This window comes from Martes martes (assembly GCF_963455335.1).
Source record: "Martes martes genome assembly, chromosome: 1".
Lineage (NCBI taxonomy): Eukaryota > Metazoa > Chordata > Mammalia > Carnivora > Mustelidae > Martes > Martes martes.
In genome coordinates this window covers 57300036-57313945 of record NC_137888.1, presented here as the reverse complement: position 1 = coordinate 57313945, position 13910 = coordinate 57300036, and the positions used below count along the sequence as shown (strand labels likewise).

Genomic DNA, 13910 nt, shown 5'->3' with positions numbered 1-13910 from the left:
ATGCTAACCACCAACATAAACTTCTTACTACCTCCACATCATTGTATTTTACAAGTTCATGTTATGCCAACTCATGCTTTCAAATACTGACCCATTATTTTATTCATTCTTAGTTGATATCTTATTCCATTTTTGCCCCCAAATTCTATTAAGTCCCATATTACCATACACTCACTTATTCTCAAAATATATGATTTATATCATGAAGATCCAAGGCTTGCCACAACCTCCCTTTCTTAGACCTTGACATGTCTCTGTATCTTCACCTACCATGTTATTGTCCCCTATCTAGTAGAAAGAAGAGCTGCTCATCATTTCTAAAGCTATTCTCTCTCATCTGTGTTCTTAATCTTTCTACTTACATTCTGTTCCTGGACCTTACCATTATCATTGTGCTTCTACCACTTTCCCTCACCCTCTCACCCCACCAAAGACAGACAAATACCATCATAAAAACTAAAAAAGATTTTAAGAGAGATTAAGGAAACAATCCCACTTATAATTGCTTCAAAAAGAATAAAATATACCTAGGAATAAATTTAATCAAAGAGATGAAAGACCTGTACTCTATAAAAACTGTAGTACATTGATGGAAGTGAAGATAACACAAAATCACATGAAAAGGTATACCATGCTCATGGATTAGAAAAATTACTATTATTAAAATGTCCATATTATCCAAAGTAATCTACAGATTCAATGCAATCTCTATTAAAAAATCAACAGTATCTTCCACAGAACTAGAACAAATAATCCTGAAACTTGCATGCAACCATGAAAGCCTTAATAGCCAAAACAATCTTAAAAACAATCTCAGATTTCAAGATATACTACACAGCTGTATTAATTAAAAAAGTATAGTACTGGCACAAAAACAGACATATATATCAACAGAACAGGATAGAAAGCCCCGAAACAGACCTGCATTTACATGGTCATTAATCTAGGACAAAGGAGGCAAGAATATATAAGACAGGGACAAAAAGTCTATTCAATAAAGGATGTTGAAAAAACAGAACACCTACATGCAAAAAAAAAAAAAAAAGAAAGAAAGAAAAGAAACTGGACCACTTTCTTACAGCATACACAAAAACAAAATGGATTAAAGACTTAAATGTGAGACCCGAAACCATACAGCTCCTTAAAGACAAAGGCAGGAATCTACTGGACACTGGCCTCAGCAACATTTCTCTAGGTATGTCTCCTCAGACAAGGGGAAAAAAAGCAAAAATAAACATTAGGACAACACCCAAATAAAAAACTTTTGCACAGTGAAGGAAACCATCGATAGAACAAAAAGACTACTTACTCCATGGGAGCAGGTATTTATAAATGATGTATCTTGTAAGAGGTTATTATTCAAAATACGTAAAGAACTTACACAACTCAGGACCAAAACAAACAAATAATCCAATTAAAAATGGGCAGATAACCTGAACATGCATTTTTCCAGAGAAGATACAGAGGGACAACAGACACATGAAAAGATGCTCAACATCACTAATCATCAGAGAAATGCAAATCAAAACCGCAATGAGGTGTATCTCCTTACACCTGTCAGAATGGCTAGTATCAAAAAGACAAGATAAAACAAGTGCTGGCAAGGATGTGGAGAAAAGGAAACTATACAGTGCACTGTTGGTGGGAATGTAAACTGGTGAAACCTCTTGTGGAAAACAGTATAAAGGTTCCTCAAAAAGTTAAAAATAGAAATACCATGATTCAGTAATTCCACTACTAGGTATTTACCCAAAGAAAACAAAAACACTGATTTAAAAAGATACGCACCTCTATGTTTACTGCAGTATATTTACTGGTATGGAAGCAACCTGAGTATTCTATCAGTAAATGAATGAATAAAGAAGGTGTGGTATACACACATTCTCCCCCCCCCAAAATGGAATATTACTCACCCATAAAAAATAATGAGATCTGGCCATTTTTAAAAACGTGTATGGACCTACAGAGTATTATGCTAAGTAAAATATGTCAGACAAAGAAAGGTAAGTTCCATACGATTCCACTTACTTATAGAATCTAAAAAACAAATGTAGAAACAAACAGAATCACAAATACAGAGAACAAACTGGTGGTTGCCAGACATTAAGGGGTTGGAGGGATGGGTGAAATAGGTGAAGGGGATAAGAGGTACAAACTTCTAGTTATAAAATAAGTTATGGGGATGATAAGTACAGCATAGAGAATAAAAACGTCAATAATTTTAGAACATTGCATGGTGACAAATGGTAATTATACTTATTGTGATAAGTATAGCCTAATGTGTAGAACTGTCAAGTCACTATGTTGTACATCTGAAACTAACAGAACACCGTATGTCAACTACACATTTCTTTTTAAAAACTTTTCTTCAATTTTTTGTAGTGACACCATTAGAAAATATATTCGCCTGTGCTATGATAACAATATCCAGTTTCTAAGAATAGTAATGCCAGCCTAAGAGGCAAAGCTATAACATCCAGTGTCTCAAGAAGCAAAAAGCAATGACCCTGACAGACTGTCCCTTGACATTATCTTGGCTGTAGTTCTGGATATTGTTCTAGATGCCTAGCTTCTTCTGGATCTTCATTTCCATACCTAAACCACCTGATATCCTTCAAAAAATTTCCTTTTAATGAAAGTTAAGTTCCTAATGTTTCTAGTTCAGGACTTTGATGTCTTAGTCAACTCAGGCTGCTATAGCAAAATACAGACTAGGTAACTTAAACAGCAAACACTTCTCATAGTTCAGAAGATAGGAAGTCCAAGAAGTCCAAGATCAGGCTTATAGATGGCTGACTTCTTACTGTATCCACAACATGATGTAGACAGGAACTCTGAAGTCTCTTCCTCTGCTTATAAGGCCACTAATCTCATCATGGGGCTATAACCTCAAGAATCTCATCTAAATGTAATTACCTCCCAAAGAACCCTTCCTAATACCATCACATTGGGACTTAGAGCTTCAACCGTGACAATTCTGGGATGACAAACATTCAGACCATAATAACTGATATATTATTCTTCCCCTACAAATTACTCTTTCTCTTTTCCATCTTTCCCAAGAGTAGGCCCTACCCTACTACTCAACTACCCCCTCATTTGTTAATTTTTTGGAATTTGACTTCTAACCACTTTTACTAAAATTACTGAATCATCCGTGCACTCCTCTTAACTACTAAATATATTGGTCTATTTATCAAGTAAGTTTTTTTCTCAATTATCCTCCCTCCTTCTTATGCAATTAAAATACCACAATCTTGAAAAAAAGTTCCCAGTCCTCTACCCAATTCCCTTTCCTCTTCTTCCTTTTCTTCTCCCTCTCTCTCTCCTCCCCCTCTACCACCTCTCTCTCTCTCAAACAATTCATCTATTCCAAATACCTCAATCCCAGTAAGTCCCAATTCCACATACCAACCCCACCACCTCATAATAAATTTTCAACTACAGCTCTAAAATATATCCCTGAGGTACCACAATTTAAATGCCTCCAAAAAAGTTAAGGGACGAAAATTAATCAACCCTTTTACCATCCTTTTCCAGCCATTCAAAAGACAACCATTAAGTATACATCCAACTCTCCCTTCTTCACTCACTATGATATCCAAACACCAGGTCCATTCAAGCCTTTTGCCAAATTGCCATTTGTCTCCACAACCTTGTCTTACATGGACAATTACAATAGTTTTCCCTTTTATCTCTCATACCCTCCATATATCTTATACATTGCTATCAGAGCTATACAATACCCTCAAATCACAGAAAGACTCAGTAGTTACTTGGCTTCAAAAGCTCCTCACTGCCTACCAGACAAAGTCTACTCTCCTCAGCATCAGCGAAGTTTTTAAAAATCCACGACTTCCCTACAAAAACTTCATGCTTGAACCACATGAGAACACTCCTTCCAGAGAGTTCTCAGTCCAATAATTTTTTTTCAGGATGGAATGCCCTTTTTCTTTGACTTTACCTCACAAATGGAAATCTAAATTCTTCCTTCAAGGTTCAGCTACAGAATTAGATCTTCTATTAAGTCTTCCTCCATTGCCAATAAAACTGCTCCTTCTATAATCCCACAATACTTTTATATTTCTGAGACAATTCATTTTCCCCTGCATTATTGTTAGTTGTATTTATAATGCACTTTATTGGAGTTTAATAAAGATTTCATTTAATTTTCACAGCAACTCTGTGAATGAAGTATTTAGCCAACTTTACAGGGAATGAAACAGGCAGAGAGGCTAAGTAGCTGGATTTAACACACACGCATGCATGCGGGCACGTGCATGCGCGCGCGCACACACACACACACACACTCACATTCTAATTCCAATTCTAACAATTATATTTTACATTTATTAAGAAAGAATCCAAGGCCCCTTGCCTACATAGTCCTTTCTGTGTAACAGACCTGCTTTGTGTTTTAATATTCTTTTCCCTGTTTGAAGTAACCCTGTTTTACTTGTCCAAACTTAATCCATTCTTGAAGAGAGAGCTCCAAAGTTTCACCTCCTCTAATCAGCTGTCCTTGACTCTTCCAGGCCTTACCGATCTTTTTTAAAGGATGTATCATACTGGTTACAATGTCCTTACAAATATCTTTGTCTATATTTTAGCATGCAGTTAGTTTCACTAAATAAACTTGGCACCAACCACTATGTCTTATTTCACTGAGGTATCCTCTAAACTACCGAGCAGTCAGTTGGTGCTCTATTACCTATTTACTGATTGATGCTCCATAGTCCCCTCATCTATCCCCTGTTCTAATTTCTAAGTCCTTTACTTTTTGCATTGCAGGTATGGATCTACTGTTGTGACTAAACATTATATTTTAGTAGTAAATCTTACTCATCCTACTCCTGAAGTTTAAAGTTCACAGGTCTAGTAAGTATTTTAATCATCTGATGGAAGAAAAATCTAGAGTGACTATTTTAGATGACTGTAGAGGGCAGCAAAGCAACAGTAGTATCCCTAAAGAAAGCTATGTATTTTTCTTAGGCAGTTTCAGATTTGTTTTTATATTTTAACAGATGTTGTTAGGATTAAAGCTTTTAGAAGGCAAGACACATTTTTTGCACGCGCTACACAGATTTCACCAACTACTTATGCACTTAAACATTTTCACTGTCAGTTATAAATATAACAAAACTGTGTCAATGTCCAGATCCTTTTATACATAATATGGGAAAATAAGTTTGACAAACAATCCATGGCTTCAAAAGAGCTACCATAACTGCTAATTCTTATGAATCTAAAAGTTGAAATGCTTTTTCACTTAGAAAATGTAAAAATAATCTTAAATACAGAAAAGAATGTCAATAGCCTAAACTGTTTATTTCTTGCTAAAGAGAGATGTCATCATTAGTGTTTATTCTAGCCTTGATATGCCTTCTTTTTTTAAATTCAAAATCAGTCAGGCAACATAGGAGCTATAACAGTTTTAAAAGAAAAAAATAATAAATTTCTGACATTGCACTAGTGTACAAGAAGCAGAAGGTAACAACTTGAAAGGGAACAGGAGTTCCTACCATTATACTTTAATATTAAAGTTCATTCTGATTTTAATATGAATTAGCCAAAGCTGTATAAATAAATAAGTTAAATAATCATATGTTACAATTATATTTACAATTTACAATGCTTACAAGAATGGTGAAACTACTATAAAAGTTGATATAACTGCATTACTTGCACATATTACTGAAGGCTTTTCTTTCTGGTATTTTTTTTAATCTCTTCTAAGTTTAATAAGCAGAAATCAGAGATTTAGAACAGCTGCTAGAGCCATTAACATATGCAGACTCATGGTTTAGTGAAAAATGCTATGACGCTCTAGCCCTGTGCCCTTAATGAGAAGACTAGACAAAGTACCTTCTCCCACTTGAATCTCTTCAATAAAAAATAAATAGAGAAGCTTTTTAAAAATTTTACATTTAAAATAAAGGATCCGGGTATCTCTAAGCAGATTTAAAAACTAGACAGTTTAATGGTATGACTTAGTCAATATTAAATTGAACTTACAGCCATGAATGATTATCTCTAATCTAAATCAAATTAGAAGGGAATTTGGAGTTCATAATGACAGGACACTTGTGAAATGAATCTTAATCTAGCCCACAATAGCTATGACTAAATTAGAAATCATATTAATAATTTTCAAAAACAATGGCCTAAGATATTTTAGTAATGACAATAATGTCTACCATGGATAACACACAGAAATAATTACATGAAAATGTCTCACAACAGTTTAGCAATACTAACATTTCATTAATATTTTTGTTTTTCCTCTGAAGCCATTAGAAGAGTCAAGTACACTCTTAATTTTATACAATGTTCTCAACACCAAGTTGGAGTCCTCACTATATGCACCTGCTTTTATAATTGTCTCTTGGTTTTTTCATGTCCTTTTCAAAAACAACATTGACATATTCCCATTACAAAACAATTGGCTATCTTAAATTTACCTAATTTATTTCAAAAATTCAAACCTACAGTGAGATGTGTTATACATAAAGTGAGGTATGTCACACAGAAGCTGCTTAAACTACATATGTCCTGGGATAAGTAATACACAACTGATTTTGCAATACTAAAGGAAAAAAAAATTGCATTCCTCCTAGAAGGTCAATTTTGCAAACACCTCAGATTCAAAATGGATAAGACAATGGGGAATAAAGAGAACTAAGGAGAGCAAAAGGAATTTTTAGAAAAAAGAAAAACCAATGAAGAACTACCTCATCAAACAACATCTTTAAAACCTACTAACCTCTTCAAGTTTATTATATGTATAAATATATAAATAAATAAATATATTTATTTAATTTATTATTTATTTAATTTATTATGTATTATTTTATTATGTATTTTATACACACACACACACACATATTCCCTCATCTTGGAAGGTAGGAATAGGTATGTCAAAATAGGAATAATATCAAATATATAAACGTAAGGATGTATTTTCTAGTGTGTTCTGTAAAATATAGTTTCTGCAACATAACAGGTATTACACAAAAAAGAAAGTTTAATTAATTTGCAAAACAGGATATCTGTGGAAGCATTTCTTAGACTATTAACAAACTAAGGCACACAGTGACTTTACATAAGGGGGTTATACGCTTAGTTTTTCCCATTCCCAGGTCTTTTTCACCATGGTACTTTCCCCCAGAAATATATCTTCTGAGACTTAAGGTCCATAGACACACCTTGGCAAACATTGCTCTAAACCTAAAAACATGAGGGGGGAAAAAAGGGAGTAGAATGTGCATGTGCATGTTTAATAATGTGACCACATGTCACAATATTAAACACAGAAGAGAGTAGGCATCCAGGGACTAAGGAATAAAAGATGTCTAGGATCAGATAAGAAATAAAATCAAGTTCAGAAAAGTTTCATAGTTACCTAGTATAGCTATTATTGTATTTTATTATTTTATTTCAACATGAAAGATGAAATCATAAACCAAGTATTCCCTTGATGCCATTTATAGTACAGCAAATTTGGTCAGTTTCTTAAACAGGAAAAAAAGCAAATGTTAAAATCTAGATAGTTTGAAAAATACTTTGTTTATTCTGTGATATGTGTTATGATACACACAAATGAAGCCTGAGGCAAGATCTTCACTGCTAAGAGCACATATCACAAAACAACTTATAATTAAATACTACATAACAAGTATAAGGACTAACTACTTTATAAAGAATTTGCTCATTTTAGGCAGGAAGTGGTAAGAGAAGGCTTCACAGAGAAAATTAACCTTAACCCAGGTACTTCAGAATTTGAGTTGGTAGGCAGGAAGGGTAATGTCATTTTAGGCTTAGTAAGTAAGGACCAAAAAAGGGCACAACCTGCTTCAAAGACATGTACAATTTAGATCTTCACTGACCAATAATGGTAGCCACCAGCCATAACTGACTACTGAGCACATGAAATATAGCTAGTTTAAATAACAATCGGTAAGTGTAAAATACACACCAAATTTCAAAGACTTACTAAGGAAGAAAATGTAAAATATCTCGATTTTCTAATATCAAATTGCACGATTTAGTGATATTTTGGTTATATTGTATTAAATAAAATATATTATTAGGTTAATTTCACCTATTCCTTTTATTATTTTTAATGTGGTTTCAGGATAACTTAAAATTATGTATATGGCTCCATTATAATTTTGTTGGGACAGTGCTGGATTAGATTAATTTGATTTTGCTGTTAAACTCTTGAAATAAAGAAATCTGAGTGCCTACTACACGCCAAGCACTTCTGATACATTAGTGAACAAAACAGTGGAATATATTCTTTCAGAAAAGGGACCATATCTGGTCAAATCATAAATTAAAATGCTGTAATAAATAGCACTCACTGAGGAAAGAAAGAATCATCTGAAGATGTCTCTCAAAATACAAACGCCCCAAATCCCCAGGTTCCATATCCACCCCCCTTGCAAAAATTGTTCCAGGAAGTCCATGGTGGGGCCTAGGATGTTGTTTCAAAAAGATTTCCTAATAACTAAGATATGAACACACCTGCACACCCTACTTCTGCTGACCCCAGCCAGCTGAGAACAGAGATTTATAGCCGCCCCCCAACCTTTAATCTATTTCTTTCCAATAACCCTAGGCTGAGAGCCTAAAAAGCCTCCACTCAGTGCAAAGCCAACCTATTTAAAATAAGAATAACTGATTCTCTTTAACCATTAAAGTTAAAGAAAATCAAAGTTTTTTAAACTTTCCTCTCCTATCTATAGAGCCACATGTATAATTTACTATCTTACACCTACAAAATAATCATCTGAGGTGCTGAAAAGCAAACTGCCAATTCTTAGCCACTTAATCCAGTTATGAGCTGGCATATTTTCACACATGCCTCAAATTCCAGTTTATGAATATCTACTCACAATGCAACAGGTAGTTTTTTTCCTACTCATCTTAATTAGCAGATGACTGACTACTCGGAAATTGCAAGAAATACAACCTCTCTGAATGCTGAAATTAAAGAGAATATGTAAAATTTATATTAAGTCTGAAAACAATATCCTTTCTAAAATAACTACAGTGCTTGCAAAATGGCTGTACCTAAACTCATAAGGAGCAGCTCTCACTAAAATTTTAAATTAATGACCTGTGGTATAATAAGTGAGTCATTTAGGAAAAAACTTAAAAGCTCACCCTTGATAAAGATTCACAACAAATTTTATTTAAATAAATGATTAAATATGTCAGAACCTATTATAAAAATAGAAATCTTAAGTTTTACAAAATTCAGGGAAGGATACAGATTCAAGACTTTAAAGAATTTTAGATAAAAATACAAAAGGTAATCAAAAGTATGACATTTATGGTACCCAGATTTTTGGATCTAAATGCCTGGTACATAAAATTATCTTTAGTAGTCATTCTGTTACTAACTTAAGGATTATTTGAATTTATCCTAAATGTATATATTAACAGCCATTATTAATTAAATGTCACATCTTTCACAACTAGTTTGTCTTTATTGTAAATTGTTATGAGCACCTTAATGGATTATAGAATATGCTATAAAAATTTTACTAATTTTAAAAAGGCAAATTACAAAATGTCAAAATACCCTATTTTTTAACAAGAGTATCCCATTCAGCTTCTTTTCAATAATTTCCAAACAATAGGCAATAAGCCCTAAGTTTTACTTAACTACACTGATGCAAAATGAACATCAGAGTTGCTGAATCATTAAATTAAACATATATAAATATATGGAAGCATAGGTGAAATAAAGTAAGACGGTAAATACATATATGCACACACAAATATACACTTGCCCAGCTTTTTCCAAGTTCTACTTCTGATGATGTAGTTAAATATAAGAATGGAAGATCTGGGTCTTTTGCTTGCTTCTAAGTTTGGTTCACTTTCCAATTATATCTGTTTAGGATGCAGAAAAATTTATATAGGCAGTATGTATTATAGGCCCCAATCTGATACCATCAGTAACTTGATAAGGTAAACTTAATTGTGACACTTTTCTCCAACTCTACATTTTCCATATAAACACTAACATTCCAAGCAACCTTACGGAACTGCCAAATCTTAAAATGCATTCTACATCAAGGAAAGATTCAATCTGGTTCCATACAATTACACAAGCTAGTTAATTTCACTGTATCCTAATATTCTGAAAACTGGTCTTCTGAATATTTTATCTGAAGTAAATTTAATAAATTTTTGAAAAACACTGCATTATATACACAAAATAAAAATATAAAGTGCAAATAGAGTAAGTCAATTACCTTGAAAACCCAGTTATTCAAGATACCAGGGTAGAATTTAAGAATGACAAATACCAGGCAGGTTAGTTTATAAGGAGCAATCTAATAAATGCTAGTATTTGAATGTTTACTATATTCCATGCACCCTAAGTGTTTTTATTTTATTCTTTGACTTAATCCTCTCAACAATTCTATAGGCAAACTAATAACATCTTTTTTTTTTAAGATGAAAAACCTTAAGTTCACTGAGGTTAAACAGCTTGCCAAGGATTCAAAAAGCTAATTAAGTGGCAGCCTTTTTTCAGAATCAAACTGCATATTTAGTACCTACACCATTAAGAGCAGAAAGACAAAAACCAAACTTGTACCACCTACCACAATGCCTAATCTCAATAAGATCTGACTCAACTGATTTTTAAAATTTTTTTAAAGAATTAATTTATTTGAGAGGCGGGGGCAGAGGGAGAGGGAAAGAAGCTGACTCCACTAGAGGAGGAGCCTGATCGGGTTTGATCCCAGGATCCTGAGATCATGACCTGAGCTGAAATCAAGAGTCAGATGCTCAACCAACTGAGATAGCCAGGTGCTCTGCAACTCATTTTTTAAAAAGTAATTTTTTTTTTTTCTCAGTTCACATTCATGTATCTTTACCCAAAGGGTTACGCATCCCTCTTCTGGGCAACCGCAGATTACCTTACGCAGATGTCTATCACAAACACTGGGCTGTTCCATGAGCAACTATTTCCTTCATGTCTCTCATCATAATGCAGTAAGCTCCTTGAAGCCAGGACTCTGCCTTACTCATGTTTTATGTCCCCAAATACCTAACAAGTGCCGAAATACAGAAAGTACTATAAGTGCTATTAAAGGTTCAATATAATATTAGATCTTGTTTTTTATCACCTTCTAACATCCATCTTCAGATAAAACCTTTATGAAAACAGAAAGTCGCAGAATCCTAGATTCAAAAAGAAACTGACAAAGGTCAAGAAGTCTTTACCTTCTCCTTCCTTGACACCATATCCCTGCTAGTATTTCCAACCTTTCAAGAAAAATGGTGGAAGGCAAGTGAGATAAATCTAATCATCTATGAATTAATTACTGCCATCATAAAGAAATATGGCTGAAACTAATGTAACATTGTGCGTTAACTCTACTTCAATTAAAAAAAAAGAAGACAAACGGAATTTCTGAATCATGAGCTTTAAATAAATGAGATTTCTGAAGTCACATGGTATTGTAAATCTAGTGCCCTTGACCTTTATACCCTGGAATTTCTTAGGCTTAGAAAACAAAAAGAAAAAAACCTGGCAATTTATAAATGTTTTAAAAGTTCAGTTCTTCAAATAAGACAGTGTACACCCTCAAAACAACATAAATGATGTCATTTTTAACAGGTTTCAGAATATCAAGTCTACCAGTTGCAAGGATTTTTTTTTTTAAGCAAATGAACATGATATAAAAATTACCTTGCACTAATAGATGATACTGCAGGTGTTAAGCATAGCTAAGGTCATGCTAAATTTACATAAGCCTTATATCAAAAACAGCAGCAGAAAGAAAAAGATATCCATACATGTTGAACAAGCATTCTGATTAACAAATCATCAGATAACCATCTCTCTAAAGCCTAAAAATCTTTTCAATTCTAAAAATGACTACAATAGTACACACAAAACCTTATCAGTAGTACTATGAATATCACATCAACAAACAGGTTACATTAAGAAAATTCTACTTCCATTCTTATTAAGCATCCGTAAGTCAGGGCAACTGTGCCCTGCTCAAAGACTATCTAAAACAGAGAGAGGCTGATGGAAAAAAACTTATCATAAGGGTTCACAAATTAGGGTGTTATTAACACTAGACGCCAGAAAAGGAAGCTCTTTAAAAGAACAGTGCACACAGCAACACAAAGCTAGTGTCTGTCTCTACAACTTTAAGTCAGAGAACTGACTCTAAAAACTTCAGTTTACACCTGCTCTAAATCACAGTCCATTTGCCTATATTACTTGAATTTTTAGGACCTAAAATAAAAATATCAAGCCCCTCCAAAAGGACACTACTAAAGAGGTTTAAAAAAACAAAAACAAAAACAAATAACTCCTTTCTTCTTCCACACGAAAACCAATGCATTCCTCCAAAAGTAATCAACACTTCACTTGTATAAGCACTATGAAATTAATACTCAAATTCTATATCCTTGAATATCTGTACACATCACCTAGTTTCAGCCTTCTATAATGCTTTCCCCAGCTAGATAAGCCTTTATTAGAAATACAAATAATATTCACCAGGTCCTTAACACAATCTAAATCACGCTACTAAGCTGTTAACATCCCCTCCAACTTTGCTCCCACCCAACTGTAATCCACAATCCTCCCTAATGGAAAAGAACAGTACACAAATTCAACCTAGAATCTTCCATCAATTTAAAAAGGTAACAGCATTAAGAATTGTGTTGTGGAACCAAACAGCTGGGGAGTGGAGCTACAGAAACAGTGTAGATTAGATAATGAGCCGTTTGTCAGACTATACTCTGTAAATCAGAAACTTTCATTACAATCCTTGAAACGTGGTGGTGAACTGGTAGAGGAAATTCTCAGCCTATAAGGGGCAGTCAATCTCCTGAAAACTCTGCCTCTCTCATAACCAACTACCCTGACACACCTCCTGGAACAGGACACTCTTTCTTCTAAACCACACCATCCCAGAAATCTACAGGCATCTCTCCTTTTAATAAATACTGATAAAACTTCTGGTTTCATTTACGATTTCATTAAACACAGAGCCAACAACAGCAGCCTTATGTACCAGTACAAATGCCTTGGGTAAACCAATCTTTATGCAATCGTTAAGTTTTTGCTTCTCCACCTTCCTCACCAAGTACGAGTCTTAGAAATTAATAACTTCCTGCAATATTTCAGTATTACCAAAAGACAGGCGGAGCTAATCCCCAAAGACTGGTGACCCTACTTTCTCAAATCATCACCTTCTATTAATGATAACTTATGTCCATCTCTCTTCCCTGAGAGATAAGATTTTTTTTTTTTACACGTTCTTTAACAAGTGGACTTCTAGGTTCCGACACCCAGGAACAGAATTTACAAAGAGACTAACTCCCAAATGTGACAGGAAAACTGTAACATAAAACAAGGAAAGAAAGAGACAGGGAAGAGGCGTGGGGTTTGTTTTGATCAGAACAGCCGGAGCACAGTGGATGCAATCAGGTATTTAACACATCAATCGAAGTCCTGAGGACAAACGGGGTTCGCAAAAATAAACATGGACAGTGTGAGAGACGTCCCACAAACTGGAAGGCAGCGATGATCTCAATGCAACGCGACCCAGGGGCTGCCAGAGCAGAACCGGGCCGGACGACCGTAGAAAACTGACTGTAGGGGATGCGGCAGGCTGGGCTAACATGGTGCCTTCCACAGGGGGGAAGGCGATGAGGGGTTGGGAGCCAAAGGTTCCATCCCGTCGGGCTCTGGTCCCTAAAGGTATCCGGGCTCAGAGCTCAAGTTTCATCGGGGGAAAAAGGGGGCAGCAAACATGCAGCCCGGCACCTTCGCCCCAGCCCCTAAGCCCGCGCCCTTGGCTTCCCCCGCGAAACAGCGAGGAGGTAACGGTCCCCCGAGCAAACACTGAGGAGCTCCTCGC

General features: G+C 34.8%; 1 protein-coding gene across 1 annotated transcript in view; it reads right to left on the bottom strand.

Annotated features, from left to right (window-relative positions):
* NECTIN3 (nectin cell adhesion molecule 3) overlaps positions 1 to 13673 on the bottom strand; it is a gene marked incomplete at its 5' end in the record, with an annotated part of 122307 nt that extends 108634 nt beyond the window's left edge. Inside the window, one exon of the mRNA XM_080799755.1 lies at positions 13514 to 13673. Within this exon, the coding sequence (XP_080655881.1) occupies positions 13514 to 13673 (160 nt within the window). The remainder of the gene's footprint in view (positions 1 to 13513) is intronic.
* Between the last annotated feature and the right edge of the window lie 237 nt (positions 13674 to 13910).